Source organism: Adiantum capillus-veneris, chromosome 6 (genome assembly GCF_014529385.1).
Source record: "Adiantum capillus-veneris isolate H3 chromosome 6, ASM1452938v2, whole genome shotgun sequence".
In the NCBI taxonomy this organism is placed as follows: Eukaryota; Viridiplantae; Streptophyta; class Polypodiopsida; order Polypodiales; family Pteridaceae; genus Adiantum; species Adiantum capillus-veneris.
The window spans coordinates 110,434,938-110,451,808 of NC_140936.1; the positions used below are offsets into that span (position 1 = coordinate 110,434,938).

The 16,871-nt window shown below is 42.7% G+C and overlaps 1 protein-coding gene across 3 annotated transcripts in view; it reads right to left on the reverse strand.

The window, feature by feature from the left end:
* Positions 1 to 4,345: 4,345 nt before the first annotated feature.
* Positions 4,346 to 16,871, reverse strand: part of LOC147456077 (pentatricopeptide repeat-containing protein At4g35850, mitochondrial-like) — a 67,852-nt gene continuing 55,326 nt past the window's right edge. For 2 of the 3 annotated variants that reach the window (XM_086514644.1, XM_086514645.1), the window contains exons 9-13: positions 8,304 to 8,397; positions 8,055 to 8,120; positions 7,809 to 7,886; positions 6,730 to 6,831; positions 6,080 to 6,648 (exon numbers count right to left, since the gene is read on the reverse strand). In XM_086514644.1, the coding sequence (XP_086370770.1) occupies positions 6,508 to 6,648; positions 6,730 to 6,831; positions 7,809 to 7,886; positions 8,055 to 8,120; positions 8,304 to 8,397 (481 nt within the window). In that variant the 3' untranslated portion in view covers positions 6,080 to 6,507. Of the gene's footprint in view, positions 4,535 to 6,079; positions 6,649 to 6,729; positions 6,832 to 7,808; positions 7,887 to 8,054; positions 8,121 to 8,303; positions 8,398 to 16,871 lie in introns of those variants that run through there. The other variant, XR_015188427.1, reaches the window with a different exon arrangement.

Here is a 16,871-nt window from a genome sequence, read left to right on the forward strand (position 1 = left end):
GAGACTACTTATAGACGGGAGGTGAGATTAGAATATAGACAATGTGGGTCAAGACATTGCAATATGCTATTTTCCACCAAGCACATCTCACTATGCATCCCCAAGGGATAGTCACCTCACATGATTTTGGATGAGGATATATGGGAGTTTTCTAGAGATGGGCATGTTATGTTTTGGGGAACTTCAATGCCAGGACAAGCCACTCTCAGATAGTAATCTATGATACCTGAGAGGAGATGTTAAGAGAATTAGATGTCAATGATATGGGTTTGGCTAGGTGTTCGAAGGATAGGAGAACATAGGTTATGGGGGATATTTTATAGACTGGCCATTTCGAATGGTCAACAAAGATTTCCGGGTTCACTTGTTTTCCTCACAGACATGGGCCTAGCACAGTGGGTTATGTTTTGGCTCGGCCCAATTTTATACCCTCTATTCAAGATTTTATAGTCGGGCCTGGGACAACAATCGGTGTAGCAATAGACCATGCCCTTCTCATGTTTGTCATCCCTTTTTGGTTCAGCACAGCTCAATTGACACGAACATCCACACATACCCGATATAGTTTCACATCAAAGACTGATTCTGTCTACATAGTTGGCATAAGTAGGCGCTTAGCTATTGAGGAGCCAAGACTTCCATTAGAGCTTACCCATATACTAACAGAGACATAACATGATGCAACAAGAAAGGCATACCCACACAGCCAGCCTAAGCACAGACGTCTTTCTGGGAGCATGCCCCAAAATAGTTGGTATGATGAGGAGTGTAGAGAAACGAGAGCCACACTTCATACAGAGGTGTCATTGGCAGTCATTAATCATAGGCAATCATAGCTTTCCTTTCGATGGCTTGTGCGACGGAAGAAGAGGGCTTATCTCGCTCAGCTAGAGGAGTTGTTGTATAAGCTATTTTTGACCCGAGACTCAAATGATGCATGGAGATTCTTTTCATGAGCACTCCCCTCCACCGACTATCACATCCACTGAGACTTGGGGTGAGTATGCAACATCTCTTTACACAGTTTGAGGACAGCCGCCTCTACCAGACACCTCGATGCCATGTCTAGAGACATGCATTTTCTTTACCGCTCAGATGGTGAAGAAAGCTATTGACAGGATGAGGACTAGAAGAGCATATGATCATAATGGATTCGTAGCGGAGCACTTTATACATGCCCCAGATATGCTTGCAAGACTTCTTGCATTGATGTTCGAGCCATGTGTGAGGGTTTTTCTGATCCTTGGAGTATGTTGACTGTTGTGCCTATTTTCAACGCAGGAGATCCAATGATGCCTGGGAACTATCGCACCATTATGATTGGACACACAATAGCCATGTTATATGCTTCTATACTTGAGCATCAATTGAGTAGATGGGCAAAGAGAGCAAGCATACGAGCATCAGGACAGGTAAGTTTCAAGAGAGTTTTTTCCAATCTTGATCACATATTGACACTCTGAGCCATTATTGAGGTGGGGAAATCACATGGTAGGAGGATTATTGTACATGTATATACTTCCGCAAAGCATTTGACAAAATCCCTAGAGATCGACTGATGCACAAGTTACAGGAGATGGGTGTACCCACAGAGCTAATTTGGGGGATCATGAACCTATACAGGACAGCTGTGAGTCAGGTCCGCACTCCCAAGGGGATGTCTGAGCTTTTTCATTCCACTGTTGGGGTGAAACAGGGTTGTCCACTCTCCCCTACTTTATTTGGTATTTATGTAAATGAGGTTTCAGAATACATTGAAAGGAGAGGCGCCAGAGGAGCACGGCTAGCAGGGACCTAGATCTCATTTCTACTATATGCAAATGATATTGTCTTGATCTCAAATTCACTAGAGGAAATGCAACGACATTTGGATACATTGCACACATTTGCTAGTGATAGCGGCTTATCTGTGAACCTTGGCAAGACCAAGGTTATGGTGTTCAACACCACACTACAGTGGGTCAGGCAATCTGCACCTACCTTTGCATATGGTCATGAGACAGTGGAGAATACAGATGCATACACTTACCTTGGTGTGGTCTTTGCCCAGTGTTTTCTTTGAGGAGAGCAACAAAGACTAGGCTAACAAGAGCGTATGTGGCTTTAGGGAAGATAGAGAGGATGTATTCGCAAGTTTAGTTTCAAGAACCTCGAAGGAAACTATGGCTTTTCGACACTTTGGTCATATCAACTATGCTTTATGGGGTGCAGATTTGGGGGCCATCAGTGGACAGCCATAACCCAGCTGGTAGTGCTAGCCGGGTTGGCACTACTGATGGATGGGAAGTGCATGGAGAGGCCTTTGGTCTCTATGATTTCCCGGATGATTAGGGCTAATCCCTATGTAGCACATGAGATTATCCGTGCACAACACGTTGCTCCACCACTGGTCATCGAGGCACTCACCAAATCCGTTTCTTTCATGCACAGTATATGGGACCTCCCTAGAGACAAATATGCCCATCCAGCTTTGGAGTCTTCTCGATAGCTTCCCTCACAAGGACACACCTCTAGTTGGTCTGCATACAAACCAGCTTGGTTCGAACCAAGCTGCATGATTTTGACATGGATAGACTACCCCCTTTCCTGCACGCACTCATTGTCTCTCACATGGACCGAGATCACTCAGTTCATCAAACAAGACTTGCTTTAGTTAGACACTAGGAGGACATGGATACAACCATGTGTGTGCTTGGCATGAAGATGACTTTCTACAAAGAGCATCTCCTTAAGCTTATAGAGGATGATTTTGTGATTAGACCCGCCTACTGAACAGTCATCTATCCCATAGATTACGATGTGCTATTGGACAGATACGCACATCAACTAGGGATTGAGATTGGTAGATTCAGAAGAGTACCATCAAAGGCCAGGTTTTGTTAACTTTTCCATATAAAGCCAGAGACGTTACATCACATCTGTCACTCCCCAGTCTACTATGAGATACGAGGCCATTTCCACAACCTATTCAAAGAGGGTTTTGGACCACTGGCCTAAGTTATGAGATATCCAGATCAATGATACCTTGGGCTATATTTATTATAGTTGCGCAAACATAGGGAGACCCCCTGGAGGAGACCAGACAATAGGAGACAAGCATCACAACAAACTTCAGAGTCCACCTATACCAAAGGTACACTGACTAACAAGGCCATTGAGCTTGGGAGATCCAGACGCCCACGATTGCGAGGGTCTTCAAGACATCAATGGAAGCTACATCAAACGGTCCGAACTATTCTGTCACGGCATGGGAGACACCCAATCAGAGTACTGACTGAGGAGGACATTGATGAGCTACACCAAAGACCCATGCTAGATATCATAGGATGGGATCTTGATTCCAACATCTCAACCTTTCATCCCATTTCATTTCGTTCCATTTCACTTTATCTCAATTCAATTTCAATTTTGCATACTTTTGCACAGACAATGTGCCAGATTCACCATTTGTAAACTCTTCTGTCTCATAGGTCACTTTGTTCTTTTGAAGACATTAATATATCAATTCATTTCATTTCATTTCTCTCTCTCTCTAGCCTAAACTCCTCTCAAGAATCTCAAAACTTTTTTCTTTTACAGCACTACTCACACACTAAGTTATTTTATTAAAAGCCAAAAAGAAATACATACATAGCCCTAGTCAAGCCTAGCCAAGGCATCTCACTTGGGAGTCCATAGAGCCAGACTTTCTACAAGGAAGCTAGAAACCCAAACCAGCATCACACGTAAATCTAAGCATGACCTGAGAGGTTGCCACAACAATCGATCCCCTCACAATGGATCGGCAATGCCCAAACCAGTCAACAAGACATTTAAAAAAAATCACGGAAAAGCACCAATCATATGAGCTCCCAAGCATGATCCATGCATTGCAAAAACCAGATCGGGTCAAATCACTTAGACACATGCTATGGAAGGAAGCATAGCAAGTTCACATGCCGGGGTGAACACCAAACCCACCATGCATGTGGAGGTGCCGCCATGCAATAGTAGTTGCCACCATGAAAATGCTTACACCCACACCATTAATGACAAAACCACATAACATGGAAGCAAGATTGACCCCCTACCGAGGAAATGGTTGAGGCCACACCCTGTGGTAAGAAATTTGTAGTGCGGTAAAGGTTTAGAATATCTTGCCTTGAAGGCATAACTTATGGCAACAAATAAGTCCATCCATTAATTACATAGGACTCACTAATACGAAAAAAAAAACGCTACATAGCTTTTGCAAGACTATAATTCTATGTAGTGCTATATAGCATTGCAAAGGTCTCTTTACTATTTTCACGAAACAACGATATTTATTTTTCTAAAGGATTGCAGTGTACTAAACAATGGCAAATAACACTAAATAGTGTTAAATAATCCTAAGCAACATTAACAAACAACAGACCGTATTACATAGAAGCAACCAATTTTATTTAGCGTCAAGAAGTACACCATTATAAATAGACCGATGATTCAAAATTCAGAACCATCTACAACTTGAAAAGGCAAGAGTTTTGCTAATGTCTCTTGAATGTTACAATACCTGCAAAGCAATGCACAAATCAGTATCTACGGTCAAATTTAATTATTTTTTTATAATACCAAATAGTGAACCATATGTATGACATTTGGTGAACCATATGTATGACAACATGGTAGTAAAACTAAGTAATACAAATATGATTAGACATCGCAATTAACAATACTAACTCGTGAAAACATATGTAAAATTTCTCTCTATTTCCATGGTTGTGTTTTATACTAACTAAAGGGAATGCTCTCTTCGAAGTTTATATGAGTACTACAAGTAAATGCTAGAAATATAACCTACTGAAGTTCAAGGGCCTGAAATCCTCAAATTCATGGCACCAGATAGTAAAAAAAACGACTTCCAACGAAAGATAATTGAAAAGCCTATTCCATTACCCAATTTTCTTCTTGAACAAAATAAAAAAGCCACAATGTTTAACCATGTCCAACTTATGAACCTCCAAAACCTTAGCGGATTGACACACAAAGCTATCAAGCTTATACATGATTCAATAGTAGATTCTTGATGTAAGAGGCTAAAGATGAAAGAAAGGGAATGCCAAATGAAGCAGTCAATGGGAACACGAGATGATCAAAATAAGTCTAGGTTGAAGCTGTAAACACTTATGTCCCAAAAAGATAGTGGATTAGATATTCAATGTATTGTTCTGGTCCAACCATCAAGCACTTGACATCCTGCTTACTAGGTGATACACCAATATGGATTGTCCAAAATTCAATAATGATATCCCTCCAGGCACCAAAACCAAAGCTATAGTTAGGATCAATACACCATTATTCCCTCGGTGTCCAGTAAAAGATTAGACGGTTTGCAAAAGGACATTACCGCCATGACTACCACAACTGTAATTTTACTCTCGACTGATATGAAGTGCTTCGAAATCGTTGAATTGTTACTATCATTTTCTAGCAAGGAGCTTTGTTTACTCTCAGAATGTAGCAAAGATCATAGCCACTTGAAAAAATATTATAAGGACCTTTAGCCCAACATTTTCTTCCCACCGAGGGTTACTTGGCTAATCCCCCATCTACATTTCTGCCCTTCGGTTAGATTTAGCTACAAATCACCTTTTTCCAACTCAAACTATTCAATCCTCAGCCATGAGAACCCATCCAATTACTCACACCTTTCTTGACGGTCAACATGAAGACCGAGCTGAGAGTAAGGAACAAAAGACCATTTTAAAGATAAACTAAGCATCTGTCTAGCAAAGCTCATCTAGAGAGCTACAAACTGTGATTGTAAATAGTCATATGTTACATAGGATTGAGGCCCTGTTGCAACTTAAGTCCAACTTCTTCAAGTCCAAGAAGTTTCAACCTCATAGAGTCATAAATAGCTTCAAATCCCATCAGTAAAAGCTGCAACTTTATTTCAGAGCACGTTGCATTTGCACATACTAGTACGATTTTCCGGAGTTTAATGCCAAACCAACTATAAATAGTAAGATGTAATAGTTAACTCTTTACCTGTCGTAATAAGCTTAGAATTTGTGATCCCTCGCCCCCCCAAATAAATTAAAAAAACTACATGTCCTTGCCTCAAGAAATGAAAATAAGAGATTTTAAAACCAGAAAGTAATGGACTACAAGCATGCCATCACCAATGTTGAGAAATTAAAGAGCTTTCTCTGGATCAACTTTTTCCATTAAAGCTAACTTCTATCAATTGCTAAACATGCAAGTAGCTATGGCAACATTCCTAACACGAAGCACATTCCTTATCAACAAGGAAGACATACCTGCTTACATAGCTGCAAAATGATAAGAGAAAGGAGATGGATGACCTTGAAAGATTTGCACCCGCCATTTTAACCCCACAAAGTAAACAATGAAACCACGAACATCTGGGCGGAAACTTAATTGACTCCTAGAACTACTACCTTCATAGTCTCTTCTGGCTTATTTCTTGCTCTTACTGGAAGAGTCTACTGCCCTGTCCATTTGCAGGCAAGCAATGTTCCTTCACGACTCCAGCTGCTTTGGTCCTCTTTCCCCTCCTTCCAGCTGTCGCCGTGGTGGTCTTTCGACTCTCCCAGGCGTCCTCCTATTCAGGAACTCCCTCACCTGCGTCATTCGAGGATCCCCTTCTGGAACATCGCGCCGCTGCCAGCATCGGCAATAGTCTAGCTTAGCACCAGGGTATTATCCACAGCCCAATCATGACCACAACAGACAGTGACAAACCTGCAAGCCTCTAAGATAAGAGTCCACTATTCGTCTTGGTAATGAGACTTTGCGTTTTTGCATCAAGTCGAATAAAAGGTTGGCCACTGAGTAGTCCCCTCCCTGCAAAACATGAAGAAGCTCAATAAAGGCAACAGACCCTATGATTTTCCTCATAAAAACAGCCAGCCAATAATTTTGAATGCTTTGACGGAACTGTACTAATTGCAAAAGCAGCACATTAGTATGTTAGACCTTTTTTTGGTTCAATCTTTATGTGAAAGAAACGCCAATAATAAGTAGACCTCAAATATTGAGATACAATTCAAACCATATACATTGATACAGACAGAAGTAGTTGATGCAACATGGGTCTGGCCTCCATGCCTTGAAGCGTGTATCCCTCTTCCATAAATAACAAGCTTCTGTTACTTGCGTGAGTCTGGATACTCGAATATACCAGCTTCTATCCTCATTCTGTGCTCACAGGTCTGTGCAGCCACTGTGATATTGAATTTACATGTCATCCACCATCATTAATTGTACCTTTCCATAATGATGATTGTCCCACCTCTAGGAACAGCTCAAGATCCTCCTTTGCCCAGCTACCAGAATGTGACACGCACATTTTCTTGAGTGCGCTATATATGCGAGAGCAAGGTTGTCCTCCCTGGACAGCATTCCTAGGAGACTGTAGAATGTAAGGCACGCATTCTCTTCTGTCCCTCAGACTACATGTCTTGCTCCCACTTCAAATAGGCATTCTACTGCAATATTTGAAAGATTCCAACCACATTCCCTACCAATGCAATATAAGACGATCATAACAGATCACAAAACAAGCTGCTACAGCACAGAAAGTTCACAACTGGGCCAACTAAATTTTGCAGGTCTTTTGCTTCACAGCAAACTGCATGCTAACGCCATACGGCCATTCCTCTCACATTCAAAGCCCAGTCATTTGAAACAGTTGGAGTGAAAATCTGGCCTAACCCTAGTTTACTACTAACATCAATCAAGTGTGAAGAGTGAGTTTATTTTTGTACCAACACAACAATTTATTTTGAACCAGGTGCTAACCAGCAAAGTGAAGCACTTACAGGTTCTTGCGATGCCAGCTCCAAAAGATCACCATGAAACTTATTTACCAGCGGCAACCCCTTCTTCAGCATTTCTTGCTACAAAATGTGTCAACCAAAATAAGCATGCTATCTTTGATCAGGTAAATAGCATCGACATGAATAGGAACAATGCGAAATTGTCAATGGCTAACAATTCTAAAATCAGAGCTAGCGAAATTTCCTTGAAATCCTAAGAGCATAAATCATTTGAAGAGAAAATCTTACCAAGAGCTTCTTTGCCATGTCCATTCCGTCAACGCTGAAACCCCTCATTGCCTCCAGTATCAGAATCTTCATACAGGTGAAAAAAAATCAGGAAAACGGTTAAGTTGAAAAGGAGTGCTGATGCCACATAAAAACCCTACTCAGATTAAGTGTTCTTTTTGAGAACGAAGACGGAGTGCCAGGCATCCTTCATAAAAGGAAAACAAACAACTCTCCATTATTGATTCTCATTTGAGCACAAGAACATACTGCAAACAACTCTGATCGTGTAGGTCTCCCAGAGTTCAAGTAACCGGTTAAAGCTTTCATGGCAACTCCAAACTCTTTGCACGCGATATGACACCTATTCAAAAGCACAAGACAAAAATGTCCAAATATTTTCAGTGTAATAATGGTTGCCAAATAATAGTTCAAGGCAGACGACAAGTTTATACATTTTCTGATGAACTTTTAAAAAGCCTTACTAGAAAACAAACATGTCATACTCCAACTGAAAACCAAGCATTCACTTCATTGCAGACATGAAACATCATCATCTTAAAATTCCTCAATTTTGGACTCATTTGTGAGGTAGCTCACAATGAATACTGTGAAGACTAATAAGAAATTCTCGAGTATAGGAGCTATCATCTGAAATCCAAAATGAGAGGTTAAATTTATGCTGCACAAAGGAATTCCCTTTTCGAGCCCACTGCCAAAAAAGGAGCCTTTCACTCATGACAAAATGGGATGGGCCGTTTTACCAGTTTGCCAAAGAGAGAGCATTACTGACACTCGTGCAAATGAAATATGGAACTATGGCCCCTTGTTTCCTCAAACTTATAGACCATACTATTACATTATTAAGGCTACAAAACATTTAATGTGATAACAGGTATTGTCACCTCAGACGTCATTACCCAGCTGCCAACGCTGCTCCTCACGCTTTCACTCCAATGGGGGCTGAAACTGCTGATTAGATGAAGTTGACACTGGCTCCATTCTAAAAGAAACTAAGAGTCTCCTGGTCTGTTAACATTTCCTGATGTCTTGCAAAGCTTCAAAGGACTAGCCTCCCCTGTTGGACCCCAAGAATGGCCAATGATACTTACACATCATCAACACCATTGATTGGATCACTTCGACTTGCAGATCCAACTGATTTCTACTTTATGGAGTAGGAAGGATGTAATGTTTTACTGGGCATGTCTCGGTTCCACAGGTATTTTGGCAAGCTCAATCAAACGGAAGACTCAACCCAAGCACAAAAGCAAGAAATTATTGTTGGACTTCAGTCTGCAAGCAGATCGAGGAGCAACAAAGCCATAGTAAGAACAACAACAGGGTCAGTATTCAATGTCCCAGCCTCATCTCTGAGCGCTCTCAAAGTACTCACAGCAGGCAGCTCTCGAAAGTGAGAGAAGAAATCCTTATCATCCTATCTGCTTGGGCAATCCAAAGTCGAAACCGAAGCATGATAGGTGTATTCAGATCTCTCCTCCTGGCAATGGACCAGAGTGGCACTAGCCTCCACCATCTCTCCTAGAAAACCGTCTCCTGGAAACTTCTCAAAACATTTGTGAATACATTCAAGATGGTCAAGTAAATCTCTCTCTCTGCATTGCAACTCTCCCTGCCACCGGGAGCATACATGCCTCAGAGGATGCTGAAATACACGAAGCCAGCAGTGCTGCCAGATAGTTGAAGGTAAAAACATCAACTGACCAAATATCCTACAATGGCTACCATGAAGATGGATCCGATAGTATGGAGTTAGGTAGACAAGCTCCACCCCTCAAAGCCGAAGGCATAGCAAACGGAATATGCATAGAAATCGGAGCATGGTCAGAAAGTACAGTGCCCGGTCATATCCTCATGGAGCCAGCTCCAGGAGGGGGTGACCCAGCACTCTCTTCAGGTAGCTGTCCCCACTCTCCCCCATTCTGCATGCCTCCCTCACGCTGGCGCTGATGGCACCCTGTTTGCTGGTTAGGCTGGCCCCATTTAGGCCCGGAGTAGAGGATGCAGTAGAGAGTTGTAGCAAAATCAGGCCGCCCAGTGTTTGCACTCGCAAGCAGTCAAAAACTCCACTAGAAGATCTCCAAAATCACACTCCAAATCTTCAAAGTCAGTGCAACAAATCAGTGCAACTCCACAAAAAAGCAACCCTGTATCAAAAGATCCAAAGACGCAGAAGAGAGAAAAGCCTTCACCACCTCTAGCAGTAATCCAAGACCTCTGACAGCCGTAACCTACAAAATATGTACGAGATGTTGGAGCAAAGAGTTGCATGCAGAGGAAGCTATAAATTCCACCCCGTCGATACCACCAACCCACCCCCACCTCTCCCCGAGAAATCTATCAACAACTCCACAACCAAGAGAAATCATAAGCATGCAGAAACATTAAGCATGCAACCACACATCATACCGACCCAACATAGACAACCATGCAACATCAACCACACACAAGCAATCCGCCAAGCAAACAAGCATACCCATAAAGCAAATAAACCTCAAAATGGACAACCAAACATGCAGAAACAAAGAAAACAAAAACAGAGGAGCCTGCGTATAAGAAAAAGAAGAAAGCAAACAACAAAAACCAGCACAATCTGTTGAACACATCCACAAGCAATAAACAATATTCAATCGCGGCAGTATCAAGTTTGGACGCAGGTGTCTATATACTAATAGCTTTGGGGGTACCTGATTTTTTTAAAGGACCTATGTAAGAGTCTTTCGTGTAGGCACTTGGACACAAACACACATGCAAAAACAGCGCAATCTGTTGAACACATCCACAAGCAATAAACAATATTCAATCGCGGCGGTAACAAGTTTGGACGCATGTGTCTCTATACTGATAGCTTTTCAGGACCTATATAAGAGTTTTTCGTGCAGGATCTCGGACACAAACACACATGCAACAGGGAGCACGCAACCACTTGGTGCATGAACTCTAAAAAGAGAACTTCCATAGTCCTGCAATCTATTGAACACATCCTCAAACAATAAACAAAGATTCAATCGGGGGTGCTGACAATGGTAGTTTCTGGGCCACCCACTCTCGTGCAAGAACATCCAGCTCCACCATCTCCTTCATCTTTGCTTTTGATCAAATACTCGGTTGAATTGAAGTGTTAAAGCGTATCAAGTCTTCAGATTTTTGGTAGTTCGCTGTGTTATAACTTTTCATCCAACCACTCACCTGAAGTGGTGGTAGTGCTTCTCGTTGGGAAAGGTTGACCTGGTGCATAAGAAATCAGGCCAGCCACTCACTATCACCCTTCTCAATTTTGAGGAGGCCAATGATCAAGGTGATTGAAACTTTCTAGAGGCTGCAGATAGGACTTGCAGCGCAGTGAAGTGTTAGCAAAGCATCAGTCTATCAACCCCAAAATGTTTCACCTCAAAAACTGCTCATTTCACCCCTAACGCTTCAACTTGGTCATAGTGGCTATAGAGTTTCGAAACAGGAGGTTTTGAAACGGGGATCAAAGGTTTCGACAAGTTTCGGTTCATATTTGAAACACCATCCGAAAGGTTTCTTAAGAAAGGTCAAGCTAAATGTTGACATATATACATAAACACTAAATGATCATGCACATTGCAGAACATGTCAAAGCTAGACCTGAACTAGGAGTATTATGTACTAGATGGCAACCGCACAAGTGACAATTTCAAAGAAACACAAGTTTTAACAACCTGAGATTTCAAAAATGTTTCTCCAACTAAATAATATTTCCTCGATTTTCAGCAGGCGGACCCAACACGCGTGAAGATGGTGGCATATCCTAGTGCTATGGACGAGGTGGAGCTACAGATCACAAATGAGCAAGAGGAGATTATTTGGCTGCTTCACACAGGGAGTTGGAGAGTGCTGATCGGCGTGTGACGAGGTCATACGCACGAGCATTGGCTATTCGTCTACGTGAGCATGCTCCAGACCCAGATAGTGCTCGAAGGGAGAGCATACGTAAAGGAAAGCTTCCTGTTCGTTCTTCTCGGAAATGGGCAAACGACGTTGTTCGTCTCATTGAGGCTTCGACAGATGTAATAAAGGATGATGCTGGTCAGAGACAGGATGATCTACATCAGGCACAGGTGTCCGTGATGGCAGAGCCAGAGTACGACAAAGAGGGTAATGTCCTGACGGATGGGGACTTGCTCTCTTCAGCGGAGTCTTCATCTACATCTGATGATGATTTTTGAGGATAGGGCCATCACATGGATGTTGGGCTAGCTTAGAGCTAGCTATTGAGTGCTTTCTACTACTATATAGACAGACTTTTTGAGTAAGATGGTTTCATTTATGACATTTGTACGCTCTATGATGAGCCTTTTGTTATAGCCTAACCTTGTAGCATAGTCATAGGGGATGCCCATTTTTGGGCTTCCCGTCCCCACTTGCCGTCCTACCCTCTTTTTTACACTAAAAATCCATTTGAGCCCCATCCCCAGTCCCCCGTGCCCACTCCTATGGGACGCGTCCCTTGTGACTATGCCTAGTAGCTATCACCTATGGTACTTTGTCATTTGATGTTTTCAATATGGGTGCGTTCATTGTTCACTGTTATTTCAGATCTCATTTGGATATTCCTGTTCAATTATCAATATGATCTTAACTTTGAAGTCTCTTGCAGTAGTTAAACAATATGTGGTTGTCTTGTAAAACATGTCTTTGGATGTCTCTATAAGTTGTTGGCTTCCCTCTTTTTTTTTTTTTGTCCCCTAGAAAATTTAGTACTTTGCGGTTTTTTTACAAGAGTACGTATTGTTACGTAATTAAAAAAAAATTCTTGTACGGAACAACGTACAATACATACATATACGCCACGTACAGTACGTTCTGTACCACCATGGCTGGTTCTACCATTTTTTAGGAGAAAGCTGTCATTACTGTTCAATGCACTTTTCTCTCGCTGGCAAAGCTATGCTTGCATAAGCTTGGTACACTACTTATTTTTTAACATTGAAATTAGGGGTTTTATTCAAATTGCGCTGCCTGATGTGCAATTTTCTTTGGGCACAATTGAATGGTTTTTCCGCCTAGTGTGCAATTTTCTCTAGAGAGGACCCTATGGTATCAAGACACCAGGGTGGAAAGGTACGTATGGTACGGAGGTACGTACAGAATGTGCTTGGTTAAGGTACGTAATCAGTACATATCATTGGTAAACAAGCCTAACTTACAAAACATACCATTGCTAGATTAGAGAATAAATGTTTACACAAAGAGAGATTACCCTATTTTCACACAATGACCAGCATTATTAAAAAAATTTAGCCAAGACCTGAATCGTGCAATATGTTATAGACATGTCAGACTCAATGCTCATAGACAAAGTGGCGGAAAATCACACCATCAGAATCAGATCATAGATGGCAAAAACAAATCCACATGGCAGATGCCACAAATAAAATAAAAGTCTATTGAATGAAACTCCAGCTGCCAATAACAAAATAGAAGTCTGATGTATGTAAAATTCAGTAACACTGCAACACAATAAAAGGGGGAGACTCTCTAGTCATCTGTCGTAATTGTCAAAATTCGTCATACAGTGAAAAGCCTCAAAACTCAAAAGCTTCTGGTCCAAAAAGCAATGCCAAAAGCTGCCAGCGTAATTTACGGCAATCCGTATAGCCTACCACGTCATCAGCCAGCGCAAAATGCGGAAATCCGTACAGCTTGCCATGTCATCATGTCAACACAATTTTTGAAAATCTACCACGTCATCAATTTTTGCATGTGTGCGGGTCCTGCTTTATTTTAATCCTTTATGTCACTTGGGGCCCCATTGGACGGGGTCCCCAAAAGATGGTAGGACTTCTACTTCTGTTGCTTATTCTTCTTAGGGTTTAGGCCCCTCGGCCAGCATCTGCAACTTGGCTCCATTCTTTAGGCTTTTTGACACGTCAGCAGTTTGTTACATCTCCCCTTCTTGAAAGATAGTAATCGTCCGCAATTACAACATATCTGCAAAACAACTCAAGTTAGCTCAAAAAAAATTCCGAGGGACAATCAGTTTGCTCTTTTTATTAAGGAGTTAGCTTCTCCTTTTTGTTGTTTTGATCAAGGAGTTAGCTTCTCCTTTGGGCTGTTTTGATCAACGAGTTAGCTTCTCCTTTCTGCTCTTTTGATCAAGGAGTTAGCTTCTCCTTTCAATTGTTTTGATGAAGGAGTTAGCTTCTCCTTTCTTCCAGATCGGAACTCTTGATATTCCGGCGTAGTAAAATTAGCCATCACACCCAGACCGTACTGATCTTCCACGGGTGTCTTGATGCACTAAAGAATTACATACCCAAGCAATCTCATCCAATTAGGAATATTCAGTAATTGGCACATCACAATGCAACACAAATGCTTACATATGCATGTTACAAGACACAACAAACAGCGCCGCTGAGCACTCCCCCAAGACAAACGGTCTGCGGTATGAAGCTACTCAACGACTACCTCGTCACTCCCCCCGCAAATAACCTAAAAAGGTCCGGGCCATGAGCTCAAAGGATTGTACAACCAAACCCTCCCCAGACGGCAATCTACGTCGCTTGGAGGTTCAAGCATACAAGCAAACGCTCCCCAGGCATCGGACTGCGTCGTTCGGAGGTTTTCTAGCATACAACGGAACGCCCCCTAGGCATTGGCCTGCGTCGTTCTGAGGTTCAAACAATACCAAAACACTATTTCTCACTTCTCCATCCGGGAGTAAAATAACCAATCAATGAAATCAGTATTAAAACCGAAGTCAAACATTTAAAATCGGCACCAAACCAGCTTCAAAATAGATACCATCCATTTCAAACGAATTCCAAACAAGATAAACCAAACAAGATCAAACAGAACTCAAACTTAAAAAGCAATCTCGACATCAGTCAAGCTCGAAAAGTCAATTGACTTTCCATCCTGAAACCTGCACCAAAAATTAGGGTTACGTTTCTTCCATAAGGTCGTAGCCGAGCTCAGCATGGTCCATCAGCTCTTGGACAAACAGTGTTTCTTTGGCGGCGATGGTAGTCCCAAGATAGCAATCGCACTGGATCTCCAAGGTCATCTGCTCGTGAAGAGACATCTACTGAGAGATGTCGAGAAATTTCAAGTTATAATCTGCTAGGGTTTCCATGGCAAGCATTTCAGGATACCCCACTCTGCCAGAAGTTGCACTCCGAAGGAAGATGTCAGAAACCATATAACCTCGGACAAATTTTATTTTCTTTTTCTTGAAAGCTTGCCAAGTACTTGGAGTATGCTGCTTGGTAGCTGTAGACATCAACATCTGCATGGCACTGCTTCTGAGAAAAACAGTGACTTGAAACAAATCTGGATCCTTCTCTTGCAAGTGGCCTTAATTGGCTTATGCCCTGTAAGACATGAGCGGTGAAGACGCGAGAGCGCCCGATGCACGATGAAGTAAGGGTGGGAGTGGCTAATAAGTCCAAGGTCGGAGCACCAAGATACCTCAAATAAAAATTCCAATAGCTCTGTCTGCTCTTTTGTAGGACTGGTATGCTTTCAGAAAAGCAAACGCCTGATGCTCTGATACCACTGTCACAAGGCGAGCACCACGTGCCAATATAAAAGAACTGATTGAATAGACTTTTAGCACTTCAATAACAACTGAATTGAAAGAGAGAGACGACACGCGGCACGGAGTGGCGGAATTCCACCCCAGAGAGTACTACCCCCAAACCTTGGCACCCCTTTCGGTATTTCTTTATATTGCATCAACACAGTACAAGCCGGTACCCAGACTCTGCACCTTCTCCAAGAAGCATGCCAAAGAATGAGCCCTAACCTCATATTTAAAGGCCCTAGGCCCCAAAAGCAGTTACAATGAAAAGCCCTCAAAACTCAAAAGCTTCTGGTCCAAAAAGCAATGCCAAAAGCTACCAGCATAATTTACGAAAATCCGTACAGCCTGCCACGTCATCAGCCAACGCAAAACGCGAAAATCCGTACAAGCTACCACGTCATCATGTCAACGTAATTTTTGAAAATCTGTCACGTCATCAGTTTTTGCGTGTGTGCGGGTCCTACTTTATTTTAATCCTTTATGTCACTTGGGGTCCCATTGGACGGGGTCCCCATAAGTCGGTAGGACTTCTTCTTCTGTTGCTTATTCTTCTTAGGGTTTAGGCCCCTCGGCCAGCATCTACAAGTTGGCTCCATTCTTTAGGCTTTGACACATCAACAATTTGTTACAATACAATACCATCCATACAAACGTTTAGAAGCAACCTTGCAAGACACTTGCCTATGAGCAGCATGGCACACCATCATTATACTGTTGTACGCGTACGCTCTCGCCATCGTCTGCGCCCCGCCGTGCTTCATGTGGATGATTCTCAGCTCTCCAGTGGTTCTTCCTCGTCGTCCTCGCCCGCCCCTTTTTCTTCTTCAGCAGCAGTCACACAATGGCAATTCCAACTTCACCTCAAAGGGCGGCCACCAGGGCGAGAAGCATGGCCCTGTCGACAACGGCCCCGAACCTGGTGCCACCCTCCTCATGCCAGAGACTCTGACTCAACAAAGGCAGCTCACCAACGGTCTCCGAAGCCCCAGTAAGGGGGACCTCGGAGCTCAAAGAAGGGCCCACACGCGAGGCTTGTGACTGTGGAGATGATCTGGCTCTCTTACGTGGACATGCCCTTGCAAGGTGGCCCATATGTCTACAAATGAAGCATTGATTCGGAAGGCCCGAATACTCCACTCTATGGTTGAGCCATCCACCACCCCCTCGAGGAATCCTTCGAGAGGGTGTGGGTATCTCGAACAAGAACCCTCCCAATGGGGAGTCCTACAGCCTTGGCCGCTACAAAAGCTGCAGTGCTTGGA